Raw genomic sequence first — 15980 nt, forward strand, 5'->3', positions numbered from 1 at the left:
CTCGCCTCCTCCCTCCCTTCCTGCGCTTGCTTAAATGCTCGCCTTCCCCGCTGCTTCCCTCCGAAATACCCACGGGCGGCTCGGGGGTCGCCTGCGTTAAGCGGGGAGGGGCAATCCCTCCCACGCCCGGGCGCACTGCCGCCGCGGCGGGCAGCCCGTGGGAGCCAGCGGGGAGAGGCGCAGCGCGCCCGGGTGCCGGGGCTGGGCGCTGCCGTCGGCGGGGCAGACGCCGGCAGCGGTGGGAAGCCAGCTGTGCACGGGGGCAGATCCCTCCCACTCCGGCCGATTTCGGCGAGGAAGGTGCAGTGCGGAAGTTGCCACCCAGAACTGTCAGAAGGCCGTCGGGTTTTTTAGCCCGGAGCATGCCATTAAGAAAAATAAAGAAATAAAACGAAGCCGCCCTTCGTGTGTACAGCCGGCGTCGGTCCTCCTCGGCCCCCGACACCCGCGGCGGCTCTCCCGCATGGCGACTTTACCCGCCGCAGACAGGAGGGCGTTCGCCCTGAAAATCAACAGGTAAGGGGCTTTCCTCGTCCCTCGCAACTCTTCCCCGCCAGCCTTAGTCGGAGACCCGGCCGAGGCGGGCGATCGGGCTGCGGGAGCGGGGGCGGGACGGCTCCTCCCCGGCAGACCGCCGTGGCGGGGAGCCATCTGCCAGCTCCAGATAGCTGGGCTAGCCCTGCCGCCGCCGCCCGCTGCCGGCCAGCCCTCGGGCGGGTACCCCCCGCCCGGTGCTCCGGCGAGCGGCGACCCTGCGGGCATCCGCCGGTCGGTCGTCTGCTGGCCCCGGGAGCTGCCGCTCCAGGGTGCGCGTCTGCAACGGAGTTCGCTCTGACGCCGCGTAGGCAGACGAAGCCGGCTGGGTGTTCGTCTCCTCTGGCGGGGAGGAAACGTCCAGTCTCACCCCAGGCACTTGTTCCCCATCAGCTCTGTCCGAGCAAGCCCCGAGCCTGCTGGAGGGGCCGCTGGCTGGCGGCGGGGCGGAGGGTCGGGGTCCCTCCTCCGCACCCAGCGGCAGGATGGCCTGGTGCCTAAATCGACGTTCCTGGGAAATAGGGGGTTTATGTAGGGCACCGGTACTGCAATGACATACATCCCTGGCATTTTTTTTTTTCCTTTTCGCCCTTTCATCTATGAAAAGAAAAAATCCTCCTGATGATTGAAAATAAATCTACCTTCCCCCTTACCTCCCTACACCAAATAAATGAGAGTTCGGCTCTTGGAATACCATACTTTTGCGACTGAGCTTGCTGTCTGCTAGACTTTGGTGTCTTTTCCCAGGGAAGTGCTGACTCTCAGCTGGTCTATGCTCTGTGGTGGCAGTAAGAAACCAAGACAATTATTTGCTTATTGTTAGGTTAAAGGAAAACACAGGCCTCCTTTGCAAGTGTCTTGTCATCTGAGACAGAAACTGGGTTTCCAGGGTGTTAATCTAAGTACAAGGCAACTGAATTTGCTGACATACGAAAGAGCAGATAGCGTAATGGTAATATAAACTGAGGATACGTCTCTGTGCCAGAGAGAAGAGTATGCAGAGAAACTCCACCTCCTCAGCAATTTATTGGAAGACATGGGGTTTGCAGTCGCAGAGGATAAAATTAGCTCTGCTGTGATGTGCCTTTCCCATGGCAGAATACGCATCAGTGTACCTTTCTGTATGCTTTGGAAATTAATTTTAAATGTACAGTGGGATATTCACAGGAGTGAGACAACATATTGAGAAGCCATCAGATGAGCAGTTCACTACAGGATCCTGCCACAATTCCGGATCATTTGGAGACTTTCTTGAATAAAGAGCGTAACTGGCTGATATTTAGAGGGTTTGGATTATTTTCTTTCTTCCTATTTTTAGGGTCAGCCTTCTGGCAGCTTTTCCCAGCAGTGGTGATGGTCACTGTTCATCTGACTAAAACCTTACAAAGTAGTGGACTCGTAACGATTAATCTGGCTTCATTTCACAAAGGCTCGCAAAAGTTTTGCTAGCAAGAATGGTTGTGAAATTAATTTGTTGTTATAATTTTTTATATTTCTTCTTCTTTTGATTCAATAGTGAAATATTCAGTATTTTTGTAGCAAATTAAATGTTCAAATATTTTAATCATCATGTTCTGAATATGATTCCAGTTTAACAATCTGCATGTTTATTTTGCGAGTAAGAATATTCACTTTTACACAGTATAGTAGACATTACATATATTTGCTAGCAGAACATTGTGTTTCCCTTTCTTCAAAAGGAGCACGTCATTCTTACATGACTAAAGTACAGTTTGTTCTACTGACAGTAATCATGTATCTTCACAAGAAGTGTTTTTAATGTGGTGGTCTGGTTTTTTTTAAAGGATTTTTCAAAATAAGAGGAATAATAGGTCAGTGTGTTAGCTTCCTTGCCTGTACATAAAAGGCTAATTTACAGCTATAAAATTTTGTTCCTCTTTCTTCAGAGTTCCAGAGTTTACTTCTTCAAAATGCAACTCTTAGTGAAAGTTGGACTTTACTGGCAAGGCATCATTTACAGGAGTTATTACATTGCCTGCATAATTACTTTGCTTTCACTACAAATTCACATGCGAGCTCTTCTCTTTCTCACTCTTTCTCTTGCCAGTGGCTCGACTAAGCTGTATACTGTTTTTATGAGGACCAGTAGAATTTTAGGCTCTGCACTGGTTCCTCCGTACAATGACATCAGCTTGTCTCCCTCCTAGTTACGTAAGGTTTACCCTGGGTGTTTGGTGAAGCATGACCAGCCGATGAACTATGCCGATGAACACTGTTCTGTAAAAAAATTAACAATGGTGTGATCTGAAATGCTGTGTTTGTGGTCTTGTCACATTTTAAAGTTAGTGTGAGTTATCGATCATGAGCACTGGAACTGCATGCAGATGCTTCTGGAACAGCTGTTACATGACAGGCATCACATTTGTTTAAAGCAAGGTCAAACTTTAAAAAACAGGCCTTCAAATGCCTTCAGACTTGTAAGGTGTGTATGCAACCTGCCCACGTAACCATGTCTTCCTACCTCTTTATTCTTCTTTCTACCCATCTGGTGTCTATTGCCCCAACCTGTTGCTTCCTGCCTGGTTTTTTTATCCTGCAAAGACTTGCACATATGTTTTTAATGCATATATGTGAGTAGTTCCTTGTGTTTTAATGGGATAACTTTTATGTATAATGATGTTCATCTCATATGTAGAAGTGAAGGAGCAAGCCTTTAGTGTCCCTAATGTTAGGCAGCATTCCTACTACTTACGTGTGTATTACCCAGAGCTCAGTTGCTGAAAACTGAGCAGGACCTCAGAAAACATCCTCTTGAAATAACTTTTTTTTATTACATGAGAATTTAAATTCCTGTCCAACTTTATATGTTCTTCAAAATGAAGCCTATACTATCACTTAAAAGTAAGTTGTAACTGTCTTTCCAAATGGCCTCCTGCACTGAACAAAGGAAAGGGAAAAAAACCCTCACTAATGTGCAACACTAAGACACCTTTAAGGTGTTCTCTGACAGTGTTAGGTGTCTGTGGTGGTTGGAAGCCAGCATAGGACATGAAAAACCAGATCATCCTTTTTGAGTTGAGTCCTAGATAGTAATTAGAAGGTATCTGGATTGTGTGTTGTAAATGTGTCTACTTTCCAATCGCAGTATTTATACCAGAAACCAAGGAAGTTGAAAAATAATGTTGCAAACTGCTAAGAAAAAACAACTCATCATTGCTAAAAGTGTGGGCTCTAACATGTACCAGCTGAGCAGTGTACGTCTGAGAGACCACAAAAGTTGAATTTTAATCAGTTTGCTTCAGTAGTGTGTTAGGATAAACACAGCATTCATGGAAGATATTTTCTATTTTTATTACTTTTATTTAGCTAGTGTTGTTTACTATTTTACCTTCTACATAGATCTTGCAGTAGTAAGTACTTGTTTTGATTTCAACTGAAGAAAACTGTGCTTTAGGCACCTACCTAGGCCCTGGCCACCAGTGCTATACATTGAAAACATTTCAACACATAAATTACAAAGCAGAAAACTATCAAGAGCAGCAATACAGCTCCCTAACACATCACTTAAATTTCAGTCATGTGACTCATGAAATTAAAACCACTCCCAATAGACATACTCAACTGTTTCTACAGACAACCAATGTTTGCATTTTACAACTGTTATAAAACATGTTTTTAGCATTTACTTCTATCATTTCATTTCCTTGTCCCTGAAATTGTCCAGTCGCCAAACAAAATTTTCTTTTCCTCTTCTAGTTTTAATAAGTGTACATAAGGATTAATTGACTTGCATAGATTTATATGTAAAAAAACCAAGCAACCCACACTACCAGTATTAAAGCAAACATTAGCTAAAGATTGCAAATTTCAAAAAGCCTACAATAAAAGTCAAACCCCTACCTAATTCTCAAATTGTACCATGAATTTTATGTTACATTAATGATGACAATGCATTTAAATTATTTCTACCTGAAGTGAAAAGGTCTTCTTCAGCCTAATATTGTACAAATCTCAGCCCTGAAAGTTCACAAGAAATTACCCTAAATGGCAAAGGCTGTTACAGAGGGGTCAGGCACAGTGCAAAATAGTTTCAGTGGCAGAACAGGCTATTTCCTATGTGCTCTGATAGCAGATTTCTGTTCAGTGCAACCCGTTTATGGGGTTGAGGCCAGCATCTTTTGATTGAATTTCAATAAAACCCTTGTTATATGGATATAATAAAATGTTAATTACTTAAAAGCATTATCCAGACTCCATTGTATAGGCCAAGCTATTTCTTTTAATTGATTTTTCTTTTTAATCTTTAAATATATTAAGTAAGCTGCAGGGAGAACCTCAGTCCTTTGTATGTACAATAGATTTATGTAGTAAGTATAAAGGTCTAGGGCATTTTTAAAAAGATGTGGTAAATTCTTACAGTAAGTTTCTTACATAAAGTGATACATTATAAAAGCCTTAATAAAAGTACCAGTCTGCTAATAGTGAAGGCATTTTCCATGTGTTTGCTGCATACCTAAAATGCACGTTCATACTTTATCAACTTTTAAAAGCTGCTTGTAGATACATCCTTCTTATCAAGTACGACCATTGAGCCATAGCCTTATAATATGTAATGTCAGGACAGTGGCAGTACTAAAAATCCCGTGTTTGTTTTTACTGAGTCAGCCTAATTCAAGAGAGTCACAAAGCAGAGCACACTTGATGAAAGGGTTGAATCCTGCTTTACTCTAATGAGTTGCACCCTGGGAATCTATCTAAGTGAGGATAACTCAAGTTAATAAGCCTTTGCAGGTTTATATTCAAGATGGTTTTTTTGAACAATCAAATAATAACCCATTTGAATTAATCTAAAATCCATGCCATAAATATACAGTGCACTAGGGTTTTTAAGAGAGGTTAAAAAATTCCAATTTGTAATTGCTATGGGAAAGGACTACTTCTTACATACTACATGTGTGAAATAGTAGTGGTTTTTTATTTGGTACAGAGAATATTAAACACTAATAACAGATTAAAGATAAAAAAGTAGGAGGTATAGAAGTTTCATATGTTACATATAACAGTAACAGTTTATATAGTAAATGGCCAGTTTTCTTAGACTTCCATAAAAATAAATGAGAAGCTGATTTTTTCAATCCTTCGGAGAAAATTACTTGGAGTTGCATGTGCAGGGAGTATAAAGATTGGCTTTACATCTTAGAACCATAGAAAGGTTTGCATTGGAAGGGACCTTAAGATCACCTAGTTCCAACTCCCCTGCCATGGGCAGGGACACCTTCCACTAGACCAGGTTGCTCAAAGCCCCGTCCAGCCTGGCCTGGAACATTTCTGGTGATGGAGCATCCACAACTTCTCTGGGCAGCCTGTTCCAGTGTTTCACCACCTCAGTTGTACAAAATTTCTTCCTTATATCTAGCCTGAATCTATGCTTTTTTAGCTTAAAACATTACCCCTTGTCCTATCGCTACAGGCCCTACTAAAAAGTCTCTCTCCGTCTTTCTTATAAGGCCCCTTTAAGTCTTGAAAGGCCGCAATAAGGTCTCACCGAAGCCTTCTCTTCTCCCGGCTAAACAACCCCAACTCCCTCAGTCTTTCCTCACAGGAGAGGTGTTCCATCCCTCTGATGATTTTTGTGGCCCTCCTCTGGACCCACTCCAACAGGTCCATGTCCTTGTTGTACTGGAGGCCCCAGAGCTGGATGCAGTACTCCAGGTGGGGTCTCACCAGAGCGGAGTAGAGGGGCAGAATCACCTCCCTCGACCTGCTGGCTGAGCTTCTTTTGATGCAGCCCAGGATACAGTTGGCTTTCTGGGCTGCAAACACACATTGCTAGCTCATGTCCAATTTTTCATCCAAGATCCCCAAGTCTTTCTCTGCAGGACTGCTCTCAATTCCTTCATCCCCAGTCTGTACTGATCTTGGGGGTTGCCCTGACCCAGATGTGGGACGTTGCACTTGGCCTTGTTGAACCTCACGAGGTTCACATGGGCCCACCCCTTACGCCTGTCAGGGTCCCACTGGATGCCATCCCTTCCCTCAGGTGAAACAACTGCAGAACTCAGCTTGATGTTGTCTGCAAACTAGCTGAGGGTGCACTCAGTCCCACTATCTATGTCATTAATGAAGATATTAAATAGCATTGGTCCCTGTACTTACCCTTGAGGAAGACCAGTTGTTACTGGTTTCCATTTGGATATTGAGCTGTTCACTGTAACTCTTTAGATGCGGCCATCCCACTAGTTCCTTAACCAACTAACAGTCTGTCCATCAAATACATGTATGTCTCTCTAATTTAGAGGTAAGAAAGTTGTGGGGGACCATACAGAAGTCCAGGTAGATGACATCAGTTGCTCCCCCCTTGTCCACTGATGCAGTCACTCCATTGTAGAAGGCCACTGGATTAGTCAGGCACAACCTGCCCTAGGTGAAGCCATGTTGGCTGTCTTTAATCACCTCCCTGTATTCCATATGCTTCAACAGAACTTCCAGGAGAATCTGTTCCATTATCTTGCTGGGCTCTGACGTAAGGCTCACTAGTCTTCTTCCTGCATACTAGTTTTCTTTGAGAGCCTTTTAATTTGGCTATAGGAAATACTGGGGTGGTTGTCCTTCAGGAAAATCATTTTACCTTTTTCACCTTTCATTAACTTTTATATTCAGTTTTTTCCAGTTTTTTCAGCTGAGTTCAACATGTGTTTTTTCCCAGTTTCCATTTCCAGTTTACAGGGACAGATTATAAACTGACCAAACTATCTGCTCCTTTCTTTCACAGAATCACAGAATGGTTGAGGTTGGAAGGGACCTCTGGAGGTCATCTTGTCCAGCCCGTCTGCTTAAGCAGGGACACCTAGAGCTGGCTACCCAGTTCAGATGGCTTTTGAAGACCTCCAAAGAGGCAGACTCCACAACTTCTCTGAGCAACCTGTGCTGGGCCTTAGTCACCCTCATAATAAAAAAGTGTTTCAGGTGGAACCTCCTGTGTTTCAGGTTGTGCCCATTGCCTCTGGTCCTGTCACTGTGGACCACTGAAAAGAGCCTGACTCTGTCTTCTTTATGTTCTCCCTTCAGATATTTGCATACATTGATAAGATGCCTCCTGAGCCTTCCCTTCTCCACGCTGAACAGTCCCAGCTCTCTCAGCCTTTCCTCTTAGGAGAGATGCTCCAATCCCTTCATCACCTTTGTGGCCCCTGGCTGGTCTCTCCTCAGTATGTCCATGTCTCTGTTGTACTGGGAAGCCCAGACTTGCACACAGAACCCATGCATGTCTCACCAGTACTGAGCAGAGGGGAAGGGTCATTGGCAATACTCTGCCTAGTGCACCTCAGGATAACATCAGCCTTCTTTGCCACCAGGGCACGTTGCTGGCTTACATTCAACTTCGTTGAAGTCATGGTCTCCTAGGACCAACGTGGTCCTGTAGGACCTCCAGTTCCTTTTCTGCAAAGCTGCTTTCCAGCTGGGTGGCCCCCTGGCATATATTGGTGCATGGGGATGTTCCAAGTGCAGGGCTTTGCACTTCTCCCTGCTGAACTTCATGAGGTTCCTGTCAGTCGATTTCTCCAGCCTGTTTTGGTCCCTCTGAAGGGCAGCATGACCCTCTGGCACATCAGCCACTGCTATCAGTTCTGTGTCATCAGCAAACTTGCTGAGGGCACTCTGCCCCATCATCGAGATCATTAATAAAGATGTTAAACAGGACTGGACCCAGTATTGACCTGGGGTATTCTGCTAGTTAATGGCCTCCAGCTAGACTTCATGCCACAGATCACCCCCCTCTGGGCCAGGCTGTCCAGCCAGTTTTCAGTCCAACTCGCTGTCCACTCATCCAGCTAGTAGTTCACCAGCTTTAGACATCAGTTCCCTTTGGACATAATGAAGAACACAATCTGCTAGGTGTTACTTCTTCCCAGAAAAAGTCACTCCTGTCTTCCTGAGTTACTGCAAGCTGATTTCGACTAGCTTTTTATGGCATCATTGTCTTGGTGTCTTCTGGATTTGTATTCAGCATAGGCAATAGGTTGTACATGGCTCCAAAGCAGGTGCAGAAGAGGGAGAGAAGACAGGGAGCTCTGTTCCTTCATATGGTACTTATAAAGGCTGATCCCCACTTCAGCCTCTGCACATAGGTGCTTTACCTCACATCCCACCACTGTTTAGATTCAAGGCTTTCTGAGTGAGCAGAAAAGATAAGGAGGAGTTGAGACCATGGTTTCATCCCTGTTGTATCAGTTATGAGTCCTCACTGCATGTGAATGACTAAACAGCCATTAAATACCTCAGATGGCTCCTTTCTTACGTATATTAACCTGTCTCTTCTTTTGGGACATTTTTACAGGTGGTACTCCACTCCAAGGGAGGGATGTAACCTGTGGGAATAACAACCTTCTAAATCTACCACAAAGTCAAGAATATTAAAGCAGGCTAGGGATGGATCCTATCTATTGTAAATAGCTCTAAAGCTAATAGAGGGAACTTCCTAATGCCTGTTAGATTATCTTTTCATCAGCCCTAAAGATAATTCATTTGCCTTTGCTAGGGAGTTTCCAGTGAGCAGTCAAATTAGACTACATCTATGTCAGTGCAGCGCTTCTAAACATGTTTTACAACCACACTTGAGCAAATGACAAATTCAAGTGGTGTACAGTTTGACTGGTCACTACGTATAATTCAAACGAATATCAGATGATTTGCACCTCGCATTCTGGCATTGATAATTGTTGCTTTTAAGCCCAACTATATCAAAGCCTGTCTGCATCCACACAGCCTGTTGAATTATACCTGGGAGCAAGCTGTGCTGTAGACCATGTGGGCTAGAACATAGCTGGAGGCTGTAAGAGAGACAACTGCATGACAAGAGGAACACTGCTATAATATTTGTTATGGACTAGGCTTAGATTGCAAGCTGTCACGTTTTATATACATACAAAATTAATAAAAAGCAAACAATGCACAAAGCCATGTTTTATCTGTGCAAAACTCTGTGTGTGTCCTTAAGGTGTTTCTAATTCTGTTGGGGAGTGGTGACTCCAAGTGAACATTGCTTTCTTGTCTAGCAGAGGTGGATTGTAAATCAGTTACAGGAGTAAGTTGAGGAAGAAAGCAATATTTTTTATATATATATATTAAAAATATATAAAATATATATCAAGATTATGCCATAGGGTATTAATTCATAGTGCTAATAGAGATTCCTGTAAGTATCTGCCCATTTTTCAAAGATAAGATTATTCAGGATGCTCTTAGTAGATTTGACATCCTATTGTCTATCACAAAGATTACAACATTTCCTGCCTAAAATACATCTAACTTTTAGGAAGTAGAAAAGAAAGAGTAAGAAAATGCCCTCTTAACTTTCAGAGGATACTAATGCCTTTGGTTATTCACAGTGATTTAGTTCTGGTTTCTATTGTTTACCTCGAACTTTATGATTACCTCTTCTGGAGTGGTCTGCCTGCTGTACAATCAAGGTGATAGTAGCTACTCACATAGGGGGTTGATGACAAACACAGGCCCATCCATCCAAATCTCCATGAAAAATTACAAGTGCAGGAAAGGATAGGCTCCATAATGCAAGTGTACTCTTTATCAGCAAGTAGGCACCTGTAGACACAAAGCCTTTAGAGAACAGTTGGTCAAGCAAGCAGAATACTGTTGTTACTGTTGGGACAACTGTAATTGTTGTAACATTCCCAGATGTTATTGACAACTGTTTTTAGCAGGAAGCTGGTCTTTTCATCTGACTGCATACTCAAATAGTGTTTAAAATATAACCATCTATTTTCTATTACAGTTGTTGAAGACTGGTATTGTGCTGTACTTGCATACCTGTGCAATCACTGGAATCACACATAATAATCCTTGCTACATGATTAGAGTACTGAGGTTTTTGCTTTGTCTCTGGAAGATGGCTGGTGAGCATGAAATGTACTTTAGGCTCTGGGCAGAAAACCTGCATTTTAAAAACCTTTATTAAGATCTTATGTCCCTCTTAGACTTAAGACATCAATGTGCATTGCAAAGTCTAGGCTGCAATTTATGATGAGGTTCTTTTTTCATAGTACAGGAAATCCTAAGCTTACCCAAGAAAAATGTAGCTGCAAATGAGAAACATCTTTATGTCCACCAGGTCCCACATATGAACATCCCTTATTTATCTTCCAAACAGTTTTCATTTTCAGGCATGAAGTGAAAACCAGCAAGGAAGAAATATTTAATGTTGTATTTTATACCCTCTACCACTTTTAGGTTTAATGGTCATTAAAAATTATGGTTCATGAGCACACTTCAGCATAGTCATCCTTTCTTCTATTCTGACTTGCCTTTTTTTTTTTTTAATTTGATTTGAAAAACACACACCAGACTATACTGTTGCCTGTTAGCAGTAGGAAAAAAGGATAGCCTGTGAAAAGTGCTTACCTGATAACATACTAACACTAAATGCTTGCTATCATGAATGCAGTTACAGAAAAATAAGTCCAGGCCTAGATCAGCTTTTGGGCCAAGTTCATATAAAAAGTCCACAATATTTTTCCTTGCAACCTTTGTAGAATAATACTTGCACATGATGAATCTCACAGTTTCCTGAGCTTCAGAAATAATGACCTGGAGACTTTTTATAAAGGAGTCAGCACACCTGGACTCGGTATTAGTCTTTTTCCCTAAACGCAAGCAAACTCGATTAGATAAGAGTGTATTTTATTTCAGTTGTCACATGATCTGAGCTTTACAATCATTATAATAACAAAACCTCATGTTTAGAACATAGTTAGAGTAAAAGTTAACCTTTCCCCAAGCTTGAAATTTTCCAGATGAATTGCAAAGTGAAATTCAGTTTCTGACTTAGATATAAAATGTCTTGCAAATGTGTTTCTGAGGGTGTGTAATATAACTTCTATGGAATTTGTACCTGTAGTGTAGCCAGCTTATACAAAAATATATTCATTTAACAACGCGGTTGTTAACATATGCCAAATTCTGTGGACATTCTTACTTTTAAAAGTGTGAGTGGGATATCCAGGTTTCAATTGTATTTTAGTTACTGCTCTGGCTCCCACTGAAGTTGAATCTGAATTCTCTGTTCTAAAAATGGCAGTACCTCTTCATGTACTTGAAATTGGGCCTTTTTTTTTTTTTTTTTAGGTATAATGCCCTAATAAAAGATCCTGCTTTTTCTAGTTAAACTTACAGTTCTAAAGAAAAAAATGTTATTTGAAGAAGTAACTGGAAAAAACCCAACTCATGGTTTTCCTGTCACAGAAAGGTCACACTGAAGCTCCACAAATCTGTGGTCTTAGGAAATGAGGGGCCAAAATATTAACACAAATTATTTTTCCAGTTCTGTGCCATTTGCATTTTCTCCTCTTCTGGCTTTTGAAGTACTCACAGTATTAAAGACCCATCTGTGAATATATTGTGAATTTCTTTGAAGAGGTCAGTCATGAAAGAGACAAAATACACATTTTTTTCCTTGTTGATAAAATTACCAACCCTGACCCTGATAAAAATAAAAAAAACCTGTAGAAGCAAAAAGAAAAAATTCCCTAGAATAACATTTACATGCTCTTTATTATTATTCTTAATGTTAGACTTTTTCACTTATTATAAATAATTGTTTATTAGGAAGAAAGTGAAAATAAAGTACATGCATTATTAAACCTGGTATGGGTTTTACAAAATTGTTAGGACTATGGTAGTATTTTCTTAGTGAAATCCTTGTGAAGCTCTGATAATATGTGTGAGCTGGAAGATAAAACCTTGCATTTATTTCATAATTACCCTATTGTGAATTGGTAGGATAGTGCAGGCAAAACAACAATCTAAAAGCACAAACTGGTATCTTTCTATTGCATTTCAAGTCAAAGTAGAAAAGGAAGATGGCATGTATGATCACTAATGCTTTTGAAATCACCCTTGTTGGAAGACATTTAAACATTTTAGCAAGGAACAAGGGAAAAAAAAAAAAAGAAGTAGACCCTAACTATAAAGTTCTGCCCTGGAATATAGACCTGTAGAGTCTTCTGGAGACTTGGCACACTTGTTAGAAAGCTTTTCTTCAGCCATCTCAGCTGAAACAAACATTTAATGAAGCACCAATGTGAGCTTTAGCACTTCAAGCAGAGAGAGCTCTGAGCCAACCACAGAAAATTATCCTTAGATAAATTGAGGTTAATCCCTTCAGTATGAAAGATTTGTGTATATATTGCTGTATGCTGATAGATTTTAAGCTAATGGGGACATCAAAAGAATTGTGTTGTTTTCACACAAATTTATCTTCTATTAGCATCATTAATTAGCATCATGTGAAATATTAATGTGTATTGCATATATAAACTATCATGATTAGTTTAAGTCTATAATGGTATGACAGATAAGATTGATTTATACTCTGCTTTCTAGGAGGTACCACTAAACTATCATATGAAACATTACACCTAAAACCACTTTCATTGCAAGAGCCAACCAGTCAACAATGGATGCACAATGTCTTTTCAAATGTTATATCGTAGCTTTTCCATATTAATCGTAGAGCACAGTGATTAAAAAGCACATAAAAGCAGACTCATCAGGACCAAATCCTAAGTCTTCATTTTCTTTGCGTGGCATGAAAATATGGTTGTCCTTTTCCTCTGCTGCCAGGATTAGAAAATTCATTTTTATGTTTGCTTTTATCTCTTCCTAAGGGAGAAACAGCAAAACTGAGTGGCAGTGAAAAACCTTCACTGAATGAATGGCATACATGACCTGGGACAAAAATAAAAATTGACCTCTTGCTTGTTTTATTTTGTAACAAGATGCCAGCATAATGAAGTCGACAATTTCCACTCCTAGACTTCTTCCTTTGTTCCTGCACCATCCCCTTTGAGAAGACTGTGGTTAAATTTCAATGGTCTCAGATAGGATCTTTATTGCCTTAGCTGATACAGAGACTTATTGTGGTGGACCCCAAAGTAGGGGTGTGCCAGAGAGTGTACAGCCTACCTGAGCCATGAAGGAGATAGCAGCCAGTTGAGATCGACCATGGCTGTAAACAGTGACTTACAAAGCAGAGCTCTGGTGCCTTAAGGACTAATTAGAAACTTAGAAGAAAAACAGGCAGTTCCACTGGCAGTAAGAAAAGGACTTCTAAGCAAGATTCCCATATTTGCTAGTTAAAGATGTGGATTGTTGCACAAAACTTTGTGTCTTTGTGTGGAGGAGTAAAGGAGAGGGCTAGGTAATTATTACCTTTTTCTCTTCCATAGTTTTTTGTTGCTTGTTTTTAGTTGTAGAGAAGTTTCATGTTAGGCCAGAAAAAGAACATAAGCTACTTGAGAATTTTCTATGTCAGTGTCACATGAAAGGGATTACTCCTCAGGGTAGTCAAGACTGAATATTTTACCTGTTAAGCACAAGTTTTCACTATTTTACCTTATGATTCTGCCATCTGTATACATTTAAATGTGAAGGTTTCTCTGTCCCTGGGGATAGTTCTTATAGCCTCTTTTTATTTCATTTTTTCATCTTTCCTTGCTATCTAATTGTGTATGCAGCTCTTGCAGATGACAACTCGCTGTTCCTCAGAGTCTGCTGGAAGGGATTCTAAGGGAGGATTTCTCTTCCTGCCTCTGTCTAGAAGGTAACTTTTAATAGTAGGTAACTTCGAACAACTTGATACATTAGGCATGTGAAGCATATTTTTAAAATCAGTTTTTTTCTTATGAAGTTTCTGATTTCCAATTAATAGGTGATCTTTAAAGCTGCTGTCTTTGTGTTTTCTTTTATTTCTAAATTGTTGCTCTGTTTTTAAGTTTTCTTATTATCTACATACTACCAAAATACTCATTGTGCCTGCTTTAAACTACATATTTCAATGAACTATATTGTTGAGCATAATTTACAGTGAAACTACAGTGAATGAGCTTTATGTGTTATGACCATTCATATAATTTTAATTATAGAACCCCACAGTGTTCAGGCACAGATCTAACATATTTTAGAGAAAGAAAACAAATGGCTATTTATCTTCCTTTCATGATACCTCATCTAGGCCCAACCAGTAACACAAATCTCCAAGTTCCCAATCCAGCAATGAGCTCTGTCCTGAGGAACATCTCAGAATTTGACCTACAAGTTAAATTAAATTTTAAGAACCTCCAGGTATAGTCTGTTACATTGGTTACACTGTCGTTTTAATATATTATGCAAACTGCGCACTTTGCATTGGAAAGTATTTGTGAAGTACAGACTAAGACTCAACTTTTTGTTAGCAATTCAGGAGAATTGCTGGAGGATTGCCAGTGCGACAGACACTGGTGAAATTCTGATTAAGCAGCACCAATTGGGGGGGGGGGGGGGAAGGCTACTCTCTGGTCCCATCTGGGTAGATCAGGAAGTCTGATGCTTTCCAGCTTTTTCAAGATTTACAGCAGAGGAGTATGGCTTTGTCATTCAGGTGGGGCCAAGGCAACACAAGAGTGGAGCAGTGAATTCCAATTGATGTTATTTTGCTCTAACACCGTGGAGCCACCAAGGATCTAAAAAGTCCAGAAAAGACTCAGGCTGCCATCATCTCCCATCTTTCCACAGGTTACACTCTCTTGCAACATGCCATATGAAGGCCGACTAACTGTGGGTTCAGCAGTAACTGTTGTGGAAAAAAAATCCCTCAAATCTACACCTTTGCAGCTAGTGTTTCATCTTTATCCTAAACAAAGGGATGGGTACAAACATGAGAGATCTGTAAAGCTATTAACACTGCTGAGTCCCATTGCTGGTCTCTGAAAGGCTTGCAGTTGCCCAGATGCTGTTCACCAGGTTATTTCAGAGACGTGAGGTACATTACCAGTGTGCTCTTGTCACTGTGGCATCACCAGATGGCTACTTCCAGTGTCCTGCTACTGTTGCAATGGGAACATTTTTCCTAATAGATTATTAAATCTTCCTTGCTTCAGTTTAAGCAGATTTCTTCTTACTATTCCCTTTATGGACATGAATTTCTCACTGGTTTCTTTACAGATTGCTACCTTTTACATAGTTGAGGACAACTGCTGTCTCCCCTCAGTCATCTCTTTTGTAACACATCTATTTTTTTTCAATCTTTCCTCATGGGTCATCCTTCCCCAAAGTTTTAGGATTCTGACTGCTCTCTTCTGAAGCCTTTTAAATCTTACTCTGTGGTGTTCTAATTGCGTACATCAGCCTAAGCGCTGTCTCATTGGCTTAAATAAACAGAAATAACTTCTCTTTTTCCTCACTTATGATACTTTGTTAGTAAGTGTCCCATTATACTCTCTCAGAGCCTCTTCAGCGGCATTGCAATTTCTTTAGACAGTTGATTTCCCTTTTTGTATTTCTGCATTTGATTTTTTTTTCTTCATAAGTTTAGGGGTTTAAATTTATTTTTATTGAATCCAAATGTGCTGATTTCAGACAGTTTCTAAAATACAAGGTCATTTTGAATGCTAGTCCTGCCTTTCAGAGCATTCACAACTCCTTCCAGTCTG

The 15980-nt window shown here is 41.0% G+C and overlaps 1 protein-coding gene across 5 annotated transcripts in view; it reads left to right on the forward strand.

Annotated features, from left to right (window-relative positions):
- Positions 1-207: 207 nt before the first annotated feature.
- DOCK8 (dedicator of cytokinesis 8) overlaps positions 208-15980 on the forward strand; it is a 95666-nt gene continuing 79893 nt past the window's right edge. For 4 of the 5 annotated variants that reach the window (XM_075019892.1, XM_075019896.1, XM_075019894.1 and 1 more), the window contains exon 1: positions 14033-14113. In XM_075019892.1, the coding sequence (XP_074875993.1) occupies positions 14037-14113 (77 nt within the window). In that variant the 5' untranslated portion in view covers positions 14033-14036. Of the gene's footprint in view, positions 517-14032; positions 14114-15980 lie in introns of those variants that run through there. The other variant, XM_075019898.1, reaches the window with a different exon arrangement.

The sequence above is a fragment of the Buteo buteo genome, chromosome Z (genome assembly GCF_964188355.1).
Source record: "Buteo buteo chromosome Z, bButBut1.hap1.1, whole genome shotgun sequence".
NCBI lineage: Eukaryota > Metazoa > Chordata > Aves > Accipitriformes > Accipitridae > Buteo > Buteo buteo.